The 21,915-nt window shown below is 42.5% G+C and overlaps 1 protein-coding gene across 1 annotated transcript in view; it reads left to right on the forward strand.

Moving 5' to 3' along the window:
• CASD1 (CAS1 domain containing 1) overlaps positions 1 to 21,915 on the forward strand; it is a 1,910,820-nt gene that overhangs the window by 162,292 nt on the left and 1,726,613 nt on the right. Inside the window, exon 2 of the mRNA XM_044065969.1 lies at positions 8,026 to 8,122. Coding sequence (XP_043921904.1) covers positions 8,026 to 8,122 — 97 coding nt within the window. The remainder of the gene's footprint in view (positions 1 to 8,025; positions 8,123 to 21,915) is intronic.

Genomic DNA, 21,915 nt, shown 5'->3' on the forward strand with positions numbered 1-21,915 from the left:
ATTTCAGCTAAAACATCTGGCTTGCATGTGCCTTTTTGTTTTCTTCTCTCAGTTGTAACTGTTCTTCCATCACTTACCATACAAGGTGACTTGCTTAGTATTGGCTGTGTTCTATCATGGACTAACACTGTTTTACATGTATTATCTGGGAAAGACATTTTTACAATATGACTTCCTTTGCCATCTAGGGTTTTCGATGGATGCTGACTGTGTCTTAGGCATTTGTTTTGCATGTCTAGGCATCCAGGCTGTGCAGTAAGACCTTTTTCCTCCCATGCCACTTTTAGCCAGCAGAGTTGATGCACTGTTTTCCTTCTCAGTGCACAAATGGGTGTTAAAGCACTGTATTAACTGCGGTAGTGGTGCTGCGGTAGCGTTGTCACCTTGCAGTAAGACGTTGTCCTGTTTGATTCTCAGCTAGAGCGTCTTCTGTGTGGAGGCATGTGAATGGGCGTGCCTTCGTTGAAGGTTGTGTGTCAGGGCTGGCAACTCGGCACGTAAAAATCTACTGCCAATCATTAGTGGACCGGAGTTCCGCTGTGGCGACCCCTAACCGTGAAAAGCCGAAAGACACAACAATTAGCATCAGTAACTTATTAGTCCCTGATAAAAGGCTCATGTTGTTCAAATGAGTAGGCTGTAAATGAACTTATCTGTGTACTGTGACGTTCAGTACTGTCTTTTGCTGTAGTTGTACCAGTACATTTTGGCTTATAGGCTCTTTGTACATGTTTCAGAAAGAAATTGCTTAATAATTTGAGATAATGTGCCATTGCTATATACATTGCATCAAGAAATAGTTACCATTTTTTAATCTGATTGTTTTGTCACGTTTTTAATGTAACATCTAATATTGTCATTTTCATTTGTTCCTCAATTGATGGGTTTGGATCCGAGATTTGGATCTGACTCGTCTGTTTCTACTAGATCATCGATCCTAAAACACTCACACTCCTGCCTTTACCAATAATGCCCCGCCATCCTAATGTACCTCAGATCTCATTTGTTGCCATTGAATATCAGACGAGGATTCTTAGCTCTTGAGTGCTTTTTGAGTGGTTTGTGACGTTTGTGAGTTAATTTAAGTTTTTTTTTTTTTTTTTTTATGTATAATGCCCTTCATCTTCATACCTCTCATTTTTTTAGTCTTCCAGTCTTGCTTGTTTATTGTCATTTACCATTGTGGTACGTCTGTCCTAACCATTGCTGGTATCCTTTTATACTCTTTTGAGTACTAAGTCTACTGTCGTTGGTAGTTCTTCCTTTTTTTTCTTTCTTTCTCTTCTTCCTGAAAAAGAAAAAATTCTGTCAATATAGATTATCTTCTTATAGCATTTTCTAGGGTAATATTACTTGGTACTGTTTTGTGTTCAGCTGCATGTTGTTGGTAGCAGTCTTAAGATATCAGACAAACCCTCTGGGTTTACAAAATGTGTTTCCTGTGGGCATAAGATCCCAAATTTTAATGCCCAAAGGGAATGTGTCTGTTGTCTGGGTTCGGCACATCTTAATGTTGACCGCTCCATTTGCTCCGGATTTAATTCAAGGGACTTGACTGACTGCAAGAACAAATTAGTTTTGCATTGTCTCTTGCCCTCTCAGTTTTCCTTTTCCGTGACTGGGGCTTTAAACCCCTCTAAAAAATAAGAAAAATCTAAAGTTGTCATTATTGCTAAGAATAAGGAGTCCTGGAAAAGGTCTCCAAAGCGGTCCTCAACTTCAGCTTCAGCTCCTTCAGCAGAGCCTCCTACTAAGATTCATAAAAAGTCGGATCCATCAGTCTCCGCTCCAACAGTTCAAAAACCATGGTCTTCTCGGATCCGTATCCCATCTCTTCGGTCGGACCCTGTTCCATCCTGGCTCCCCCTCCCTTTATAAAGGAATTCCCTCTAAGGCTTTCTAAGCCGCCTTTCACTACATCCTGTCTTCTATCCTCCAGAACCTTTTCAGAAACAGAAATGGGCAGGATGATGAGGAAGTTCCTCGGAACAGAGATACAGATGTGGGCTGTCCCAGATATGACCCCTTTTGGGCTTGGGAGCCAACATCTGCCCACTTCTTCTCTTTTAGCTCCTTCTCTGATCTAGCCTGCTGTTTCAGAGCCATCTGATCTGAAATACCTGGGGTGTCTACTTCGGATCCGAAGACTTATTGCTCTTTGACTTTGATGGTTCCCTTGAGCCGACGAACACTGAGTGTTTCAGAGCTGTAGCAGTCTGGGAGCCAAAGCATCGGCACTGAATCTTGGGGCTTGGAGTAGACTCCGAAATTTTCAGAGCTGTCTCTCCCCTTCGGAACTTCAGTGCTGGATAGCTCAGGTCCGACACCTCTTCAGGTGGAGCTCTGATGGGGTTGCAGGAAACTGTGATTTGAGAGGTTCCAACTTTTGAGCCACTGTCTTCTGTTTCTCCTTGTCATTCTGATTTTGAGGTTGTGGAGAAGGTTTTCTCCATTGCTAGAGAAGAGACATCCTTGCTTCCATAGAATCCGACAACCCTGCCTCATACTGTTCCGTGTTCTGAGTCTCTATCATCTCTTCCATGGGGATAGCCAGCTCGTACAAGCCTCCGGCCTGTCCATCAGGGCATTATCACTTCCAGCACTTCCTCAGAACATCCCACTGAAGAAGTCCCTCGAAAGAGGATGTGCAGTTGGAGGCACTTAGATTCTCCCCAGGAGACTCTCACAGAGGACACTGATTTTGATATGGGGGGGGTCCCTCAGACGTCTCCTTTGGAGACATCCTGGAGCTCTTGAAACAAAAAGGTGGTTGGTCTTCTGATACTCCCTCCCAGAAAGAATCTGTGTTCCTAGAGGCTTTCAGGTCTGTCCCATCTTCTTCTTGGGTGAACCCCCCCCCCCCCAGCTGATGTGCTCATTGACTTAGGCTCTCAGCAGGCGTGGAAGGAGCCGGACACTGTTGAGGCAATGTCAAAATGACTGGATAGAATTCTTGCCCTACCCAAAGACCGTGCACACTGGAGCAAGGAAGTACCTGTTGATGCCATGGTTGTGGCTGTTGCTTCAAGAAAGGAACTGTCAGAACAGAGTTCATCTGTCTATTCCCCTAATAGAGAACCTAGGGCATTGGACTGATTTGGGAAGTGTATTTATGGTTCAGCGACCTTTCACTTAGGTCACTGAATTACTTGGTAAATTTTATGAGATGAGACTGCAAAGAGATTTGATCAAGCAGCTTGCCAAATCTTTCTGGGTCCATGTCCTCTGAGGATGGAAACAGAATCTCCTCGCATCTGGCCACCCTCCAGTCTGTCTGAAATGCATCCATGTGGTTGATCTTCCATGCTGAGGAAGGTACCTCATGAGTGGCGAGTTCAGGCATACCCATCAGGAGTCATGCCTGGATGCACTTATGTGATTTTGTGAAACCATTTAAGTATTTTTTCTTCAATGCACCCTTTGATGGATCATCTATGTTTGGCTCCAAGGTTAAAGATGCACTCTCCAGGTGTGAAAAAGGGGGAAAGACCTTGTTTGCCATGAATGTGTTTTTCTACCCATCAAAGGTCCTTCTGTAGGAACCAGTGAGGTGGCAGAAAGATGTAGTTTAAGAAGTCCCAGGGGCCTTTCGAGGATTCATGTGGAGAGAGTTCCCCCAGAGACAAAGGGAGAACTCAATGGAAGATGCCATTTTCACAGCAGAGGTGGTTTGCAGAACCAGGGCTTTAGAGATTCTTTCTCAGATAGGCCTATCAGCACTCCTGAAGGGAAGCCCAACTGTTCCTCTCTGGAGGCAGTCTGGGATCATTTATTCCTGCACCAGAGAACTTTCCTGTCTATCACAAAAGATTCATGGTTGCAGAGGATTATATCCAGAGGTTATACCATACCATTTTCCATAGCCCCTCCTACAATTCTGAAGAAAATCTCTGATGTTCCACCCACGCAGAGGGAAGCAGCATCTCTAGAAATAAAAAAGCTGCTAGAAAAGAGTCATCTAAGAGGCCCACCCGGACCTGAGAGGGTCTGGAACTTACTCAAGATTCTTCTTAATACCAGGGGACTTGAGACTGATTCCGGATCTCAGCAAGTTAAACCAGTTTGTCCAGTATACAGAGTTTTGTATGGTCAAAGTTCAGTCCATTTTGCCTCTTCTGCAAAAGGACATTTGGCTGTGCTGTATAGCATACTATCATATCAAAATGAACAGGCACTCCAGTAGATACCTGCACTTCCAGCTGTGAGCCAGTCATTACCAGTTTAGAGCACTTCCCTTTGGTCTCACCTCAGCACCCAGGGTGTTCACTAAATACATGGTAGTAGTAGCAGCTCACTTGAGACTGCTCTGATTCTGGGTATTTCCATATGTAGATGACTGCCTCTTAACTGCCCCAACCAAGCATCGACTTCTTCAGGCAGAGGACTACTTGCTCCAATTGTGTCCTCATCTAGGAATAACAGTTAATTACAACAAATGTCAGCTCTCATCTACACAAAGTCTGGAGTTCATACGTGCTTGTCTGTACACAGTTAGTCAGATAGTCTCAATTCCCTTTATTCAAATAAACACACTGAGGTCCCAAGTCAAGAAAATGATTCAAATGTTCTTCCTTTCCAGCTCGATTAATATTACAAGCTCTGGGATCCATGGCAGCAGCCGTCACTGTTCCCCTTGGCAAGTTCCACATGAGAATACTTCAGTGGGCTCTGTCTGCTCAGTGTCCATTCTTCAACATTCATTATCCACTCCAGTCAAGATCACATGAGCTTGTAAAAGTATCTTCTTTGGATTCATTCAAACCAGTTCTGCGAAGGATGTCCATTTGTTCTTCCCCTGCCCAAGGCCACAGTGACCACAGATGCCTCCCAGTTCGGGTTGGGGGTCACTTCTTGGGAAGGACAGCCCAAGGTTCGTGGTCCCCCAAAGAGGTCAAGATGCAATGCATATCAATTTCCTGGACATGAGGGCTATCCTTTTAGAATTGCAGGCATTTTAAGATATTCTCCTATCTGGGACAGTTACAATACAGATGGGCAATATGTTGGTAATCTTGTACATCAACAAGCAAGGGGAAACCAGATCTTACCCTCTTTGCCAAGAAGCTATGAGAGTATGGCAATGGGCAATCTCTTCCAATCACTTTCTAATAGCAGTGCACAGCCCCCAGGGTGTTCACCAAATCCATGGTAGGGGTAAAAGCTCACTTGAAACTGCTGGGATTCCAGGTGTCTCCATATCTAGATGACTGACTCCTAACTCCCCCAACCAGGCATCGATTTCTTCAGGCAATGGACTACTTGCTCCAGTTGTGTTGTCATCTAGGAATAACAGTCAATTACAACAAATGTCACCTCTCACCTACAGAGTCTGGAGTTCATAGATGCTTGTCTGTACACAGTCCGTCAGATAGTTTCACTTCCCATTGCTCGAATAAACATACTGAGGTCCCAAGTCAAGAAAGTGATTCAAAGTTCTTCCCTTCCAGATTGATTAATATTACAAGCTCTGGGATACATGGCAGCAGCCGTCACTCTCATTCCTCTTTCCAGGTTGCACATGAGAATACTTCAGAGGACTCTGTCTGCTCAATGGTTTAGTCTTCAACATCCGTTATTTGCTCCAGTCAAGATCACATGAGCTTGCAAACGATATCTTCTTTGGTGGATTCATTCAAACCAATTCTGTGAAAGCCATCTATTTGTTCTTCCTCTGCCCAAGGCCACAGTGACCACAGACACCTCCCAGCTCAGGTTGAGGCATACTACTTGGGAAGGGACAGTCCAAGGTATGTGGTTCCCCAAAGAGGTCAAGTTGCATATCAGTGTCCTGGAGATGATGGCTGTCCTAGCATTGCAGGCCTTTCAAGATATTCTCCCATCTGGAGCAGTTACGATACAGATACAGTTTGTTGGTAATCTAGTATATCAACAAGCAAGGGGGAACCAGATCTTACTCTGTTTGCCGAGAAGTTATGAGAGTATGGCAGTGGGCAATCTCTTCCAATCGCTTTCTAATAGCAATGCACATCCCTGGGGAAAACCAATGTGATAGCAGACAAACTAAGCAGGTCCACTCTGATATGTCATGAGTGGTCTCTCAACATCAATATGATGAAGAGAATTTTGCATCAGTGGGGTCAGCCATGCTGCAGTCTGTTTGCCTGTCTGCAACAACAAATGCAGCAAGTTCTTTGCTCTGATCCCTCCACTGGGGAAGTCATCAAGAAATGCTGTAGTTCATGATTGGCCCTCCAGTCTCCTTTATGCATTTCCTCCCTTGCCACTAATTCCCAAGTTTCCACAGAAAGCAGTACAGCTGAAGAGCACAGTCATCCTCATGGCCCCCTTTTGGCTTTTGTTAAATTTGGTTCCCATTACTCTGGCCTCATCTTCTACATATACCTTGGGTTCTGGATTCGACTCCAGACCTCTTGTTTCACCTGACAGGCAAGACTCCTCCAGACATTACATGCCTCAAGTTGACCATATGGTTTCTCCAGTTCCACTGGTCCATCGCATTTTGTTATCTTCCCACAAGTCCTCTACTAGAAAGACTTAAAAAAGTAAATGGAAAAGTTTTGTCATCTGTGCTCTTAGCAAAGATCTGGACCCTTTTTCAGTACCTGTGTCAGCAGTCCTTGAGTTCTTAGCTTTAGTCTTTAATGAAGGAGTTAGTTTTGCAACTGTTAGACTCCATTTGGCTGCCATCTCTAATTTCCATGTGGGCAAAAATAACTGTACTTTAGCCTCTTCTAAATTATGCAAGGCCTTTCTCGGGAGCTTTTTTGCTTAGATCTGCATTAAAAGATCCTACTCCTCCTTAGGATTTAAATTTAATACTTCAGGTATTAATGCAGTTTCCTTTTGAACTTTCAGCCAAAGCAGACCTAAAATTTTGGTCTTGGAAAACCATTTTTCTAGTGGCTATTACGTCAGCAAGAAGGGTATCTGAACTCCAGGCTCTGTCTTCAAAACCTCCTTAAAGGCAGGGTGTCTTTGAGAACTAACCCTTTTTTGCCTAAGGTGGCTTCTGAGTCAAATATTAACCAAGTCATTAATCTCCCAGTTTTCTTTCCAATTTTTTCAAACAAAGGAGGGTGCATGTTACGTCTGCTGGCTGTGCATAGGCAACTGTGTTTTTACCTCCGTAGAAAAAAGTCTGACCAGTTATTTGTTTCCTTTTTTCCTACCAGATTAGGCTATCCAGTTTCTAAAGTTACACTGGCCAAATGGTTGACTATTTTTTTTTTTTTTTTTTTTGTTTTTTTTTTACCTTTGCTTATGGTAAATAGTGTTTATCTTTTCCAAAACCTCCTGGGGCTCATTCCACAAGACCTGTAGTGGTTTCTTCAGCCTTTTGATCCAGAGATTCTTAAAATGATGTTTGTGCAGCTGCAGCTTGGGCTAATCTGCACACTTTCATCATTACAACTTGGATTTGATCTCTAGGAAAAGACCGGCTTTTGGCTCAGCAGTTCTCCAGAATATCCTTCCATAACAGTCTCCCAGCGTTTCAGTAGCTGGAGACTCTGTCACATCAGTTGAGGAATGAATGAAAATGACCACATCAGATAAAGAAGTTATGTAATCACTATAATGTTCCCTCTGTGTTGTCCATTTTCATTTTTCCTTAACTCCCTGCCCACTTGCCCCCTCATTTTTTTGCTTCTGGAGAGATCTAAGAGTTGTATAGGAATCTCTGTTCCTTGTTTGAGCTCCAGCTTCCCTTTTTCTGTTCTACTGCTGGTATTTTTTTTTTTTTTTGTAGTTGGTGGCCTTTTTATATCTAGGGGCAGTAAACTGATCTGAGGTACGTTAGGATGGCAGGACATAGATCCAATGATCTGGTAGAAGCAGCAGAGTGGGACCCAAGTCTCGGATACGAACCCATCAGTTGAGGAAGGATGTTAATGGACAACACAGATGTAACATTATGATGAGGACTTAACTTTTTTTTCATTCTGGTAGTGAAACACTATATAAGTATTTATTCATATGTAACATTCAGAACTAGGTTGATAGTCTTGTTTAGATTCATGGACATGCTTTTCTTTGTCTTTCAAGGTGGTGACTCTTGTGAGTGGCTTCTTTCCAGTGGCAGATTGCTGGGTGAAAATGTGTGGCAGCCCTATGGTTGTATGATGCACAGATATAAAAGCAGGTGAGCACTATTTGTTTTCTGATTATCAGCAAAGACGACCTTATGTAAATTCGAAGAACCCTGTTAATGTATTAAATTCTAATACTGTAGTGTTAGTCAAACATGTAAACATTCAATGTAGTTTGGACAATACAAGAGGCAGAAAACATCACAGAGAAAGTTGCATTTCAGAAAATATTAAGTTCTAATAACAGATGTGGAAAGCCACGGTGGTGCAGCGGTTAGCATTGTCACCTCACAGCAAGAGGTTCTCCTGTTCGATTCTCAGCTGGAGCAACTTCTGTGTGGAGTCTGCATGTCCTCCCCGTGGTCGAGTGACGTTAAAGACATGCAGTTAGGAGCGAGGGTGAATGGGTATGCCTTCTTTGAAGGTTGGGTGTCGGGCTGGCAACTCGGCACAGTAAAAATCCAATGCCAATCATTAGTGACTGGAGTTCCACTGTGGTGACCCCTAACTGGGAAAAGCCGAAATACCTTTTTACGTTATTTAAAGGGTGTTTTTACAATAAGTATGCAGTGTAATCCATTCTACTGTGCTGTATCATGTTCTTAATGTTGCATTGCTTTATCTTCTGCATCATTATTGTACGAGTTATATATCTCTTTTTCTTTCCCTTTCTTTGTCACAGTATATATTATCTCTAATAAACATTTCTGAAAAAAATATATAAACAGGTAATGAAGTTGAGGGGAAGGTTAGACAGAAAACCTCACAGTGCAAGTATGAAGTCTCTATAATAAGCTATAGAATAAAGCAAAACACCTTCTACGGGTGTTGCAAGAAGACACTGAAAACTATAAAAAATAGTAGCATTCACAGAAATACTAGAGTCAAGAATGAAGTTAAAAATTCTGAAGTCACTTCAGACGGAATTTTCAGACAGTCAAATATTTCTGTCTACATTGTCCAGATGTATTACATCTACCCTTTTGGCCAGGTCGTATTTGGAAGGAGTCAACAAATGTTTAGTTTATTTTTTCTTGTTCTTTTATAAACTTGTAAAATGATGAAAAGAAATGTAAACACACGACAGCAATGCTAATTTTAAGATTCTTACTGTTGTCTTAAATTTTGACAAAAACTGCAAAGTGTGATGGAGAAAGCAAAAGAAAAACACCTTTCATCACAGCCAGGTACTGTATTCTACAGACAAAACATATGCTGGAGTTTGTGCTTCTGAATAGGCATACACATGATGAACCTTCCATTACAACTGACAGCTATGGCATGTTGATACAGTCAGTTTGTCGTTATTCTAAGCTTGTGTCATTGCTTTTGTCAGGTTAGGTACTGCAGACTTGGGCCTCACTGGTACCTCTGCAAGCTGCTTATTGCTTTTCTCAGGTTAGGTACTGTAGACTTTGTCTCACTGGCATCTCTGCAAGCTGCTTAAACTAATGTGAGGTGAAAGTAATAAGACAGGTGTCATTCTGGTCTTAACCTGTGACTTCAACCTAGTGTTTACTAAAGAGACCAGTCCTTATCTTGTGGCATCTGGGCTTCACTTTTCTTTGTCATACAGCACAATAGTGCTGGTAAGATCAGTGTAGGATCATGAGTTTTCTCTCTTACATTTGACTAACTAGGATTACCAACTACAAGCTACGAACTCTTTGGATTATGCTGCTAGGAGCAAGCTGCGACTACTCCTTTGTCTGCTATCTACTGTTTTGTCCCAGAATGTCTCTTCAGTTTACAAGCTTCTTTCTTTGTTTCCTACTGGATTCACTAAAATGGATAATTTTGGATGACTTCAGCATTTTGGTCTGTGGTTTTTTAGATCTTGCTAACTCACTTCTCTGTATGATGAGAGGTTTTGACTTTACCCAGGCCAGTTCCTTTGTAACCCACACTTTAGGTCACACTGCTGATTTGTTCTCTCAGCCTTAAGCGTGTGGTAGAGTCTGGTTTCTGGTGGAAACGCCACCTTATTTGAGTTTCAGTCATTCTACCTTTGTTAGAGCCACCCATCATCAACTGGTGGAATGCAGGAATTTAAATGTAATGGTCGATCTCTTTGCTTCTGTCTTTCACATTTTTCTTTTGGTGCCCACTGATGGTGAACCTAATGAGCTGCTGGCAAACTACAAAACAACTGTAAGTTTATCGTGGATCTGCGTGCCTCATCTCATGTAGACCCTGTCCACCTTGATCCACATGACCTTTGGTTTGATGCTGAGCTCCATGCTTTAAGAAGAATGGAGCAGATTTAAGAGTAAAATGGAGGAGGTCCATTTTAGTTGCTAAAAAGCTTAGGCTTGATGATGTATATGCTGCATGTCAGGCTGAGTCCTCGCATACAAAGGTGAGTTTCAGTCTAGAGAGATCTCCTCTCCATCATATTGACAGTCTGTGCAGCCCTGCCTGTCTTGCTTTCTTCTGAAAAGTGTGACTAAACTGCTTAATTCATTACAGCTGAGATGGCATTATTGATGATAGTATCTTTCTCCAAGATATGCTCAGATTGTTTGCTCTGTTTAGGTTGAGACCCTGGCTTGGACATGATGAGAGCTACCGTCAACCTGTTAACTTGCATCTTAGAGTCATACCCAACATGGTTCGGTGTTAATTGCCTTGATGTATTAGAGTTTTTGACCTTATCAAATGATTCTGTGTCCTTCCATTTCACTGCTGCAGTATTCTTAACATGAGCGATCCCCTGCCAAGAGTGGCATGACATCCAGCCAGTATACCAAAGCCTTTAGGTTGTTAAAGATATGCTGTACGTCACATGTGTGCTTCCCACGCTAGATGTAGGGCATAAAGGTGACGTCCAAACATGTCATCCTCAGACCTTCTCTGCCAACAGTCCGAATGCCATCTTTGATTGTTGGTCTGATTGCTCAAATCATATGCCGGTTTACCTAGCCGTTTCAGATAAGTGCCCCTTTGGGGTTTTTGCTTATACTTTTCTTTTGCATTTGTGTTATTGTGGGGTTTCATATCATCCAGAAGAGGTAAATACCAGTGTGGGAGACCGATTGCCCATAAAGACCATCAGGAGCAGTGCTTGTTTTGTTTAGGTGTTTCTCACGGCTATACATCTTGTATTATTTGTCAAGCTTTTCTTCCAAAGAACTTACATAGTCGTCTTTCATCCTTAGCCATCTGTATTGAAAACCAGCATCTAAAGCTTTTAGTGAAAGACGCTGTAGGGGGTACTTCCTGGTCTGAGAGTCAGCCATCTTCGAAAAAGAAGGCCAAAAAAGTCAGGTCAGATTCTTCGGCTGTGCTGCTTCCACTGGATGTCTCTCTAAAGGTTGGTAAAAGCCCAGAGAATTATCCGATTCCTGTGCTGGATTCCTCTGCCACTACCAGAGGTAGTATGGATCCGGCTTCTCAAATGTCCTTGGAGGCCTTGCAGACATCCTGTTTGGACATTCAGGGGGAACTACGGCTGATTATCATTGAAGGGCCTGGGGGGGTTCCTCAGATACTAGTGAAAGAGGAAGTCCCGACTACAATAATTTAGTGTAGGCCGATGTTGGAGCCTTCTGCATTTCATAATGCAGATGTTTCTCTAAAAAAGAAGCTATTCTGAACAGGCAGCTTCCTCGGTTTTGTGCCAGGACTCCATATCTTCTGGCCTGGAAGGTGAATGGCTTATCTTTTTCATGAACAAGGATGTTTCTTTATGCCTCTCCAACCCCTTTCCTCTCATTCCAAAAGTCCTGTGCAAGATAAAACAGGGTGCTCCCAAAATCTTGCTTGTGACTCCCTTTTGGCCCAGACAGCATTGGATGTCCTTCAAGAATGCAACTGCAGTCATAACATGTGGGTTGTCCTGCCTCAGGCAGCCCTCGATCGGCCGGATTCCAAAGTCTGGGTCCGACGTCGGCTGATGTCGCATTTCTCTCCGACGTCAGAGCGGCTGGAGTACATAAGCATCAGCCGACGCCATTTTCTTCAGTGTTTCTTGCCGCGCGGTGCCCGAAGCAGAAGCAGTTCGCAAGTGCCAGTCGGTGAGCTCTGTATTCTACGATACCGAAGTCATCAAAAAGCTAAGTACCCCGTTGGGGACCTTTTCTTGCCTCAGCCGATGTCAGAAATTACTGAAAAAGTTAACAATTGTCTTTCTTGTGGTAAACAAATACTTCATAAGGATTTCCACTCTTACTGTCTCCCTTGCCTGGGCCCAGACCACTTCGTCTCGGCCTGTGTAGCCTGTGCTCGCTTCAACAAGCGCACTCTCAGGCGCCGGGCGGAGTTCGCTGAAGATTTTTTCGGTGATAATTTTGCTTACACCATGCCGTCGGATCTTCCGACATCGCAAACGCCCAAAAAGCGAAAAGACCGGGACCGACATCCTCGGCCCACGTCTACCTCCGACTCCGTGCCAAAACCTAGCGCGAGTGCTCCGGTTCTCTCTGAGACTGTCTCTCCACCACTCGGAACCGAAGACACCGCAGTACCGACGACTCCGATTCCAGACATTACTCTGACGCCAGTTATAGATTTTCCTCCGGATACCGAAACCGAGGAAATGCCCGAGACCATTGCTGTAGACAAGGTCACTCCTGCACGTGGAGCTGCCAGGCCCCCTATGGCCATGTCTATTAAGGCCTACACTAGGGCTAAGGCAGCCAGCAAAACAAAGCATATTACTTCTAAACCCTTACCTCAGCCGACTCCAGAGACACAAATTATGTCCATGGCTGCTGATTTGATTTCCATGATTAGAGGTTCACAGGCCCATCCTGAGAGAGGATCCCAGCCTCCTCCTGATAAAAGGCCCCGGGTTGAACCCTCTGACCCTACACATTCTGATGAAGATTCTGAGGGCTCTGTCCACTCTGATAGCCAGGAAGAGCTCTTCCAGACCTATGAGGACTCTGATGCAGAAGATTCCATCCCCTCGGCCTCCCCTCCTGAGGATATTTCTTTTGGGGAAGTTCTGCACACCATGAGGGAACATTTCAAGTGGCAAGGTCAGGAATATTCTGATTCTAGGAAACGCCTTAGGACTTTCCTTAAGAAGCCTCAGCACAGGCCCTTAGCTATTCCTCCTGTACTTGATGTTCTGGATGATTTGTATTCTGACTCTAGTGCTACCCCTGATTCTCTTCCTCCAGCTCCTGCCAAGCCGGACAGGTATTACAGGGTCCCAGAAACTCATTCCCATTTATTCAGGGCCCACACTGCTGATTTGGAAACTATTTCTCAGGGGCCTAAAGGAGTTTCGGCCTCCACCTCAAAGAATCCTTTGCCCTCCAAAAGGGAAGCTAGGTCATTAGAGAGATGGGGCAAAAAGGTTTACACATCCACTACCTTATCTATGAGAGCTCTAAATTGCCTTTTCCATATGTTACAATACCAGGATTATCTGTTAGAAGATTTACAAAAAACATTAGCCACTCCTGAGCCTTTAGACAGGAAGACTTTGCAGGAAGCTGTACATAACACTCAGCAAGTAAGAAATCACTTCCTGCAGTGTGGATATGATGCACTGGAAGCTTCATGTAGGGCAGCTATGACAGGGGCAGTCATTCGTAGACATGCTTGGTTAAAAGATCAACCTCTACCAGATCATGTAAAAGCAAAACTTCTGGATGCACCTTTGGAAAAGAACAAGCTTTTTGGTGCAAATGCTAAGGATGTGTTAAAGACCATCAAGAAAAGCAAAATCAGTCCAGACTGTGAAAGATTTCCTCCAGGTTCAACCCCCCCAGATTCAGTAGGAATTGGCCTTCAAAAAACTGATCCTTTCCTAATCCAGAAAAGTTTCAAAGGGGTAAGAACAGACGTGGCCGAGGAAGAGGCCAATACAGAGGCCCTTACAGGGGACGACAATGGCAGCCAGGAAACCAAAGAAGTGACGCAGGGGTTTCACCTGCCCCACAACCACAATCTCAATGACTTTCCTCTATTACCGCCTACCAGGGAACAACTGGAAGCTCCCTTGGGTGGGAAATTATCTCTGTTTGCAGAGAACTGGCACAGACTGACAAAGGACAAATGGATTTTGGACATTATAGACCGAGGGTACAGGTTTCATTTTCATACCCTACCAAGAAAACAAGGCATGCCAAACCTGCCACAAAATCAGAGGACAGAGGCTATCAAGCAAATCACTCTGCTGACTCAGATGAAAGCAATAGAAAGAGTTCCACAACAAGAACAAGACCAGGGGTTTTACTCAAGACTGTTCCTTGTTCCAAGAAAAGAATCTCAATGGAGACCAATACTGGACTTGTCCGCATTAAACACCTTTCTCATAGTACCAAAGTTCAAAATGCTGACTCTACAGCAACTCCTTCCCATGCTGGGCAAGGGGTCGTGGCTGATTACTCTGGACCTCAAGGAGGCATACCTGCATGTCCCTATCAGACACACCGGCAGAAGATACCTCAGATTTTTTGCAGGGCCAGAGCATTATCAATTCTCAGCATTGCCATTTGGCTTATCTACTGCGCCCAGAGTATTTACAAAATGCCTGGCTTCAGTAATTGCTCATTGCAGGCTCCGGGGTATACAAATTTACCCGTACCTGGACGACTGCCTAATACAAGCGGACGACAAATTGATGTTGACAAAAAACCTGGACTATGTCATATGATTACTTCAAGCACTGGGATACACAGTCAACTTCCAAAAGTCAAGACTGCAGCCATCCCAGCAAATAATCTTCTTAGGAGCCAAGCTAGACACAGCCTCTCAGATGGCTTACCTGACAAAAGACAAGCAAGAGAAGTTAACTCATTATTTCAAAGGTCTAGCAAAACTCACCCAGATGACTGCAAGGAGATTCCTACAGGCCCTGGGTTACATGGCATCCTGCATTCTCCTGGTTCCATTCGCAAGACTACACATGAGAAAGCTTCAATGGTACCTAAAAAGCATTTGGTCTCAACACAGCAACAAGACTACACATGAGAAAGCTTCAATGGTACCTAAAAAGCATTTGGTCTCAACACAGCAACAATTTGGAGACAATCATTCCACTAATTCCATGCCTACAAAAGGAATTCCTATGGTGGGCCTCGGTGAGCCAGGCAAACACAGGTATGTCATTCAAAAAACCACAGATAACACAGACCATGACTACAGACGCCTCAGACCTTGGATGGGGGGCGCACATGGAAGGCAGGTGTATACAAGGACAATGGTCTCCAAAGGAAACACATCTGCATATAAACCAAAAGGAAATGCTGGCAGTAATGCATGCCATCGAGGCCTTTCAACACCAACTCCAGCAAGGTCATTTAATGATACGGACAGACACCACCACTGTGATGTGGTACATAAACAAGCAAGGGGGCACCCACTCTTACCATCTTTGCAGACTGGCAATGCAGCTTTGGGAGAAATCTCTGAGCCTAAACATCCAGTTACTATCCCAGTTTGTTCCAGGAAAAGACAGTGTGTTGGCGGACAGCCTAAGCAGGAATTTCACAGATCCACACGAGTGGAGGTTACATCCGAAGGCCTTCAGACAACTCACTTCGACATGGGACAAGCCAGAAGTGGACCTATTTGCCTCTCATCTCAACCATCTTCTACCAAAATTCTGCACAAGGACATACCATCCAAAAGCTTGGAAAATAGATGCCCTCTCATTCAACTGGAACTCCCTAACAATCTATGCATTCCCACCTCTGCCACTGTTGACCTCAGTATTACTAAAGATCAAAGCAGAGAGACCCAAGGGAATCATAATAGCTCCGGACTGGCCAAGACAACACTGGTACCCACTACTACGGAGCATATGTCACACCAGGAGGTGGGCCCTTCCCCAATGGCCTCTACTTCTGACTCAGCACAACTTCGAAACAGTGCATCCAAATCTTCAGACACTGCAGCTAACAGCCTGGGAGATCCCATAAATAACTTCAGCCTATCTCTCTCCAAGGAAGTTCAGTGGATACTAACAGAGGCTCGAAGACCATCCACCAGAAAGGTTTACTTAGCAAAGTGGAAAAGATTCAGCAATTGGAATACCAGCAAGGGAAGTGATGCATCATTGTTGAGCATCCCACTCATCTTGGAATACTTGGCAGATATGTTAAAGAATGGCCTCTCATATTCTTCCATAAAGATACATGCATCTGCTATTTCAGCTAGATACAACTCTGATCCTCCTGTTTTTTTACACCCTTTACTAAGACAATTCCTCAGGGGAATCAAGAACATTAAGCCACCAAGAAAGGCCCCAGTGCCAGCCTGGGACCTCAATTTTGTCCTAGAAAAACTGACTCTACCTCCATTTGAGCCAGCAGCTTCAGTTGACTTGCAATTTCTCTCATGGAAGACAGCTTTCCTGTTGGCAATTACATCAGCAAGAAGGGTTTCAGAGCTACAGGCCCTAATGGCAATACCACCCTTTATTAATTTTCACAGAGACAGGGTTTCATTAAGGACCAACCCTACTTTTATGCCAAAGGTGGTATCTAGGGTTTCTTTAAATCAAGCCATTCATCTGCCTGCTTTCTTCCCCAATCCTGAGAACAAGGGGGAAAGACTGTTGCATACCTTGGACATTCACAGACAACTTTGTTACTACCTGGACAGAACCAAGGCCAGTAGGAAGTCTGAACAACTTTTTGTAGCTTACGCCCCTGCAGTCCAAGGAAAAGCAATTTCAAAACAGACTATTTCAAAATGGATTGGACATTGCATCAGATTCTGTTATTCCTTTCATGGAAAGACTGTTCCAGCCAATGTCAGACCACATTCCACCAGAGCTACAGCCACCTCTACAGCATTCTTAAGAGGGGTGCCTACAAAGGACATTCTAGAAGCTGCTACATGGAGCTCCGTGCATACATTCTCCAAACACTACAATCTCCCTCTATACTCCAGATCCAGAGCAGGCTTTGCTTCGGCAGTCCTGCAGGGTTTGATTGCCACACCATCTTTTTCCTAGAGCATTCCTCCTCCCTCAGCTAAGCTATGGTATTCTACCCACATGTTATGACTGCAGTTGCATTCTTGAAGGACATAGTACAGTTTTGTACCTACCACAAATGTAGATGTCCGATAGACATGCAACTGCAGTCGGATTTTCCCACCCTCCATACCCCTCTATGCCTAGGGTCTACTCCTATCCCTGTTTCTCTTAGCTGGGGATATCTGTTATGGTGTATTTGTTTTATTGCTCATTTATTTGTTTGGAATCCTGTTTTTGTCTTCCAATTTGATTACAGCCTTCCTTGGAGGGCACCTGGCATCTGGGGCAAGAAACACTGAAGAAAATGGCGTTGGCTGATGCTTATGTACTCCAGCCGCTCTAATGTCGGAGAGAAATGCGACATCAGCCGACGTCGGACCCAGACTTTGGAATCCGGCCGACCGAGGGCTGCCTGAGGCAGGACAACCCACATGTTATGACTGCAGTTGCATGTCTATCGGACATCTACATTTATGGTAGGTACAAAACTGTACTTTTCCTCTTCTTCTGCACTTAGCCAAGGGCAGTCGTCACAAGTTACCTCACAAGGTGGATCTTCTCACACAAGACAAGGGATCTCTCATTCATCCCCACATGTCCACTCTTCAGCTGACACTGTGGCTGATAGGATTTTGATTCCTGTAGGCAACTTTCCCCTGAGGATGTACTTCGGGTTCTGCATGAGGCCAGAAAACCCACTACTTGGAAATCCTGCTTGTCCAAATGGAAGAGATTTTCTGTTTCATGTCATTCTCATAACCTGGACCCACTTACTGTGGATGCTTCTTTGGCTCTCTCTTATTTGTGTTAATTGCTCAATGCTGGTTTGGCATATTCTTCTATTAAAGCCCACCTCCCCTCTGTTTCTGCTTGTCTATGTTTAGACCTCTGGCCTCTAAGTTCAAGGTCAAAAAGTTTCTTAAAGGCATCCTTCATATTGGACTTCCAAGGAAGCCTGTCCCTCCTTTCTGGGGTCTTAATTTTGTTTTGGAGAAATTGTTACAGGCTCCTTTTGAGCCTGCTGCTTCAGCTTCCTTACAGCATTGTTCTTGGATGACTGTTCTTTTGTTAGTCCTTATTTCTGCCAGATGGGTGTCTGAGCTTCAAGCCCTTATGGTTGTTCTTTTTTTTTAGTTTATCATAAGGATAGTGTGCCCCTTTGTACTAATCCTTCTTTTATGCCTAAGGTGGTGAATCAGTTCTCTCTTAATCTATTCATCTGGCCATTTTTTCCCTTCTCCACAATCTGCTAGTGAGACGGTGTTGCACACTTTGGACGTGCATAGACAACTGAGATTTTATTTAGACAAAACTAAAGCTTTTTGAAAATCTGAACAGCTTTTTGTTTCTTTTCTTCCTAGATCATTAGGGTTTGCATTTTCCAAGCAGTCTGTTTCCTCTTGGATTTCTAAAACCATTTTTTTATTCTTATCATGGTAAGGGCCTTCCTTCTATGGTCAAGCCTCTCTCTACTAGAGCTGTGGCTTCTTCTGGTGCATTTTTCAAGGGTTTGCATACTAATTCTATCCTTGAAGCAGCTACCTGGTCTTTTGTCCAAGCACTACAAGTTGAATGTCATATCCAGGGCTAGAGCTGGTTTTGCTAGGGCTATTCTCCATGGGTTCCTAGAAGGCTTTACTGCCCATCCTCCTCCCTATCTTCTTCTTAAGCTTTTGCAGTCTTCTGAATGTTAAGAATACTGCAGCAGTGAAATGGAAGGACATAGTACAGTTGTGTAAGATGTTACAATAACAGTAGATGATGATCTTCGTGTTTCACTGTTGCAGTCATTACATTTAGGTAATCTGCCGGCAGGTTGCCCTCAGTCGGCCTGGTTAACAAAGTCTTGGGTCCTGCGTCGGTTGCTGTCCCTTCTTCCATGACGTCAGGTCATCAGGGGTATAAAACATGCAGCTGACGCTTTTTTCATCAGTCTTTCTTGTCACACGGTGCCTGAAGCAGAAGCAGTTCGCAAGTGCCGGTCGGCCGACTCCTGAAATTTTCGTTTTCGAGTTTCAGAACCAAAGTCTTCAACTAAAAGCTAAGCACCCCGTTGGGGAAACTTTTTTTTGCTCCTTGCCGATGTCAGTAAAAGTTAATAATTGTATTAATTGTGGGAAGCAAATACCTCATAAGGATTTTCATTTCTACTGTATTCCTTGCCTAGGCCCTGACCACAATGTGCCTTGCTGTCGGTTTTGCGCTAAATTTAATCAACGCACTGTTAAGCGTTGGTATATTTTTGCATCTAAATATTTTGGCTTAAGATGTAACTATCCAGAAATGTCGTCGTTTAGCAATCCTGACTACCAGAATACACAAAAAACGCAAAGAAAAAGACAGAGACAGACCGTCGAGGTCCAAAACCGATGACGAAGCTTCTCCTAAGCCAGTCGCCAGTTCGCCAGTACTCAGTGAGCCCTTTCGCAGCCCCTGATGCCCGCTACTTTTGATTCGCAGGCCTCTACTGAGACCCATTCGGAGTCCGGTATGTCGCGAGACAATTTAAGTATTGAACCCATGGATGTCTCTACCTTAGATGGGTCCAGAGCCACTGAGCAGGCACCGGCTTCTGTGGGTGTTTTCAGGCCTAAAGATTTGTGTATTAAACCGAAGCCATCTTCAAAACCTAGGCCAAAATCAACTTGTATGTCTAAAAAACTGACGCTTGGACCACGTGCACAGGCCCCTATGCCTAAAAAACAAATGATCAAAATGGCTGAGGATTTAATTACCTTGATCAGGGGTTCCCATCCCCCTCCTGCTAAGAGGCCTAGGCAAGGCACTGACTATGAATCTTCAGATCAGGTTTCTATTTCTTCTGATTCCTCTTCTGATCAGGAATTATCTATTCCACCTTATGAAGACTCTGATGCAGAAGAATCCATCCCTTCTGCTTCTCCTCCCAAGGATTTTTCTTTTGGAGAAACTTTGCATACCTTAAGAGAACACTTTCACTAGGAGAGTCAGGATTTCTCAGAATCGCCTTGGGCTAATTTGATCAGAAACAGTACTGACATAGAGGGTTTTGAAATAGATGAAAATACAACATCCAAAATTCAACTTTTTGCAGATGATGTTCTAATTACATCAACAGGATCTAATTTTTCTATGCAGTCTCTATTTGATAACATGATGAATTTTAAAAGTATTTCTGGTTTAATATTCAATGAAGAAAAAACTAAAATACTACCTATATATACACGAAAAAATATTCTCATTAGTGATTTTACTAAATATGTACCCAATTCAGGTTAGATAACTTATTTAGGTATAATACCATCTAAAGATATTAAATCTATTATATATAATAATTATAATACCTGTTTTCTTAATATACAAAATCTTTTTAATACCTGGAATAATATGTTTTTACTATGGAGGAGAGACTTACAATTATTAAAATGATAATATTCCCCAAGATTTTATACTTAATACAATCAATAATACTTCCACCTACAAAAATAATTATCAAGAAACTGAATACACTAATGTTAAATTTCCTATGGGCACCTAATAGACCTAGGATTGCATTAAAGAAACATACTAATAGCTGGTCTCAAGGGGGTATTTCTTTTCCAGACTTTAATTTGTATACTATCTCTTCTATTGTAAAAGTTATTACTTTATTAATAGATCAGTCATATGTCACAAAATGGAAAGATTATTGGGAGCTAATTAGTATACACTTCATAAAAATCTCCTTAACACATAAAAATATGATTGTAAATAACTCCATGTTATGGTTACTAAAGGAATTTTGTACTTCACCTATTACACCTAAACATATGGTTTGTTACCCATTAAATATTATTATTAGTTATCGTAACTTTATATTCATGCCCTAAGTATAGGGAATGGAATTTTATTGTATTCCCTATAATGTATACTCAGGGTATGCTTTTGTCATCTACTTCTGAAGGAACTCATTTAGCTATAGATAATGATCTAAAGTACTGGTATCAGTTGATATCTGATAATAAAGTTAAAAATCTAGATTTCTTAAAACAAGAATTTGATCTAAGAGAAACTTGCTGGTTAGAGGTTCAGACCTTTAGACAACATCTCATTAATAAAATAGATCTAATGTCTATAACAGTTAAAGAATCTATTCCAACACTGATTGATTACTTGATATTAAATTTACAACATAAAGTTTCTGATAAAGGTAAACTTTCATACATACATAAAATTATCAGACAAGAAACTTTTTACAGTGTAGATTCATACTGGAATTATTTCACTTCTATTAATGGGGACCCACCAAATCAACAAGATAAACAATATATATTGGAATCTGCTTATAGAACTACGTCTTCCATTGTCTGGAGACTTTATACATGGAAATTTTTACATAGATCTTTTTATACACCTTTGATGATGAATAAAATAAATAATAAAGATAAATTAGAAAGGTACACAGGAGCAAAGCAATGAAGGAGTGTAGAAAGCTGTATCCCATAAACAAATCCACTCGCAAAATGAAGTAGTCCAAACCTCTCGAATAAGGATATATAGATATATTTATTGCATTGCAGGTTAGCGCTTTCGCTGATAAGCTTCTTCAGACCTTATACAATGAATTAACTAAAAGGCAGCTTTAAATACACAAAAAGGCGCCAAATTCAAAACCCAAAACACACCTCCTCATCGATTATTACAGTTCATATACAATGAATGTCAGCTAACCATGATTAAAATTTCTATTGTTAAAATCAATGCTCTAATTAATTAAAAATATATATACTTCTTAATTTGATATATAATATATTATTTGTAAACATGATCCAATAAATACGAAGAAATATATTCATACAAAAATATAAATATAGGTAATAAAAATACATATATGACTAATGTTCATATTAAAATACATTTATTTGTCTGCAATTAATATAAATCAAA

This window comes from Protopterus annectens, chromosome 3.part0 (genome assembly GCF_019279795.1).
Source record: "Protopterus annectens isolate FY-2018-M chromosome 3.part0, PAN1.0, whole genome shotgun sequence".
NCBI classification, from domain to species: Eukaryota; Metazoa; Chordata; order Ceratodontiformes; family Protopteridae; genus Protopterus; species Protopterus annectens.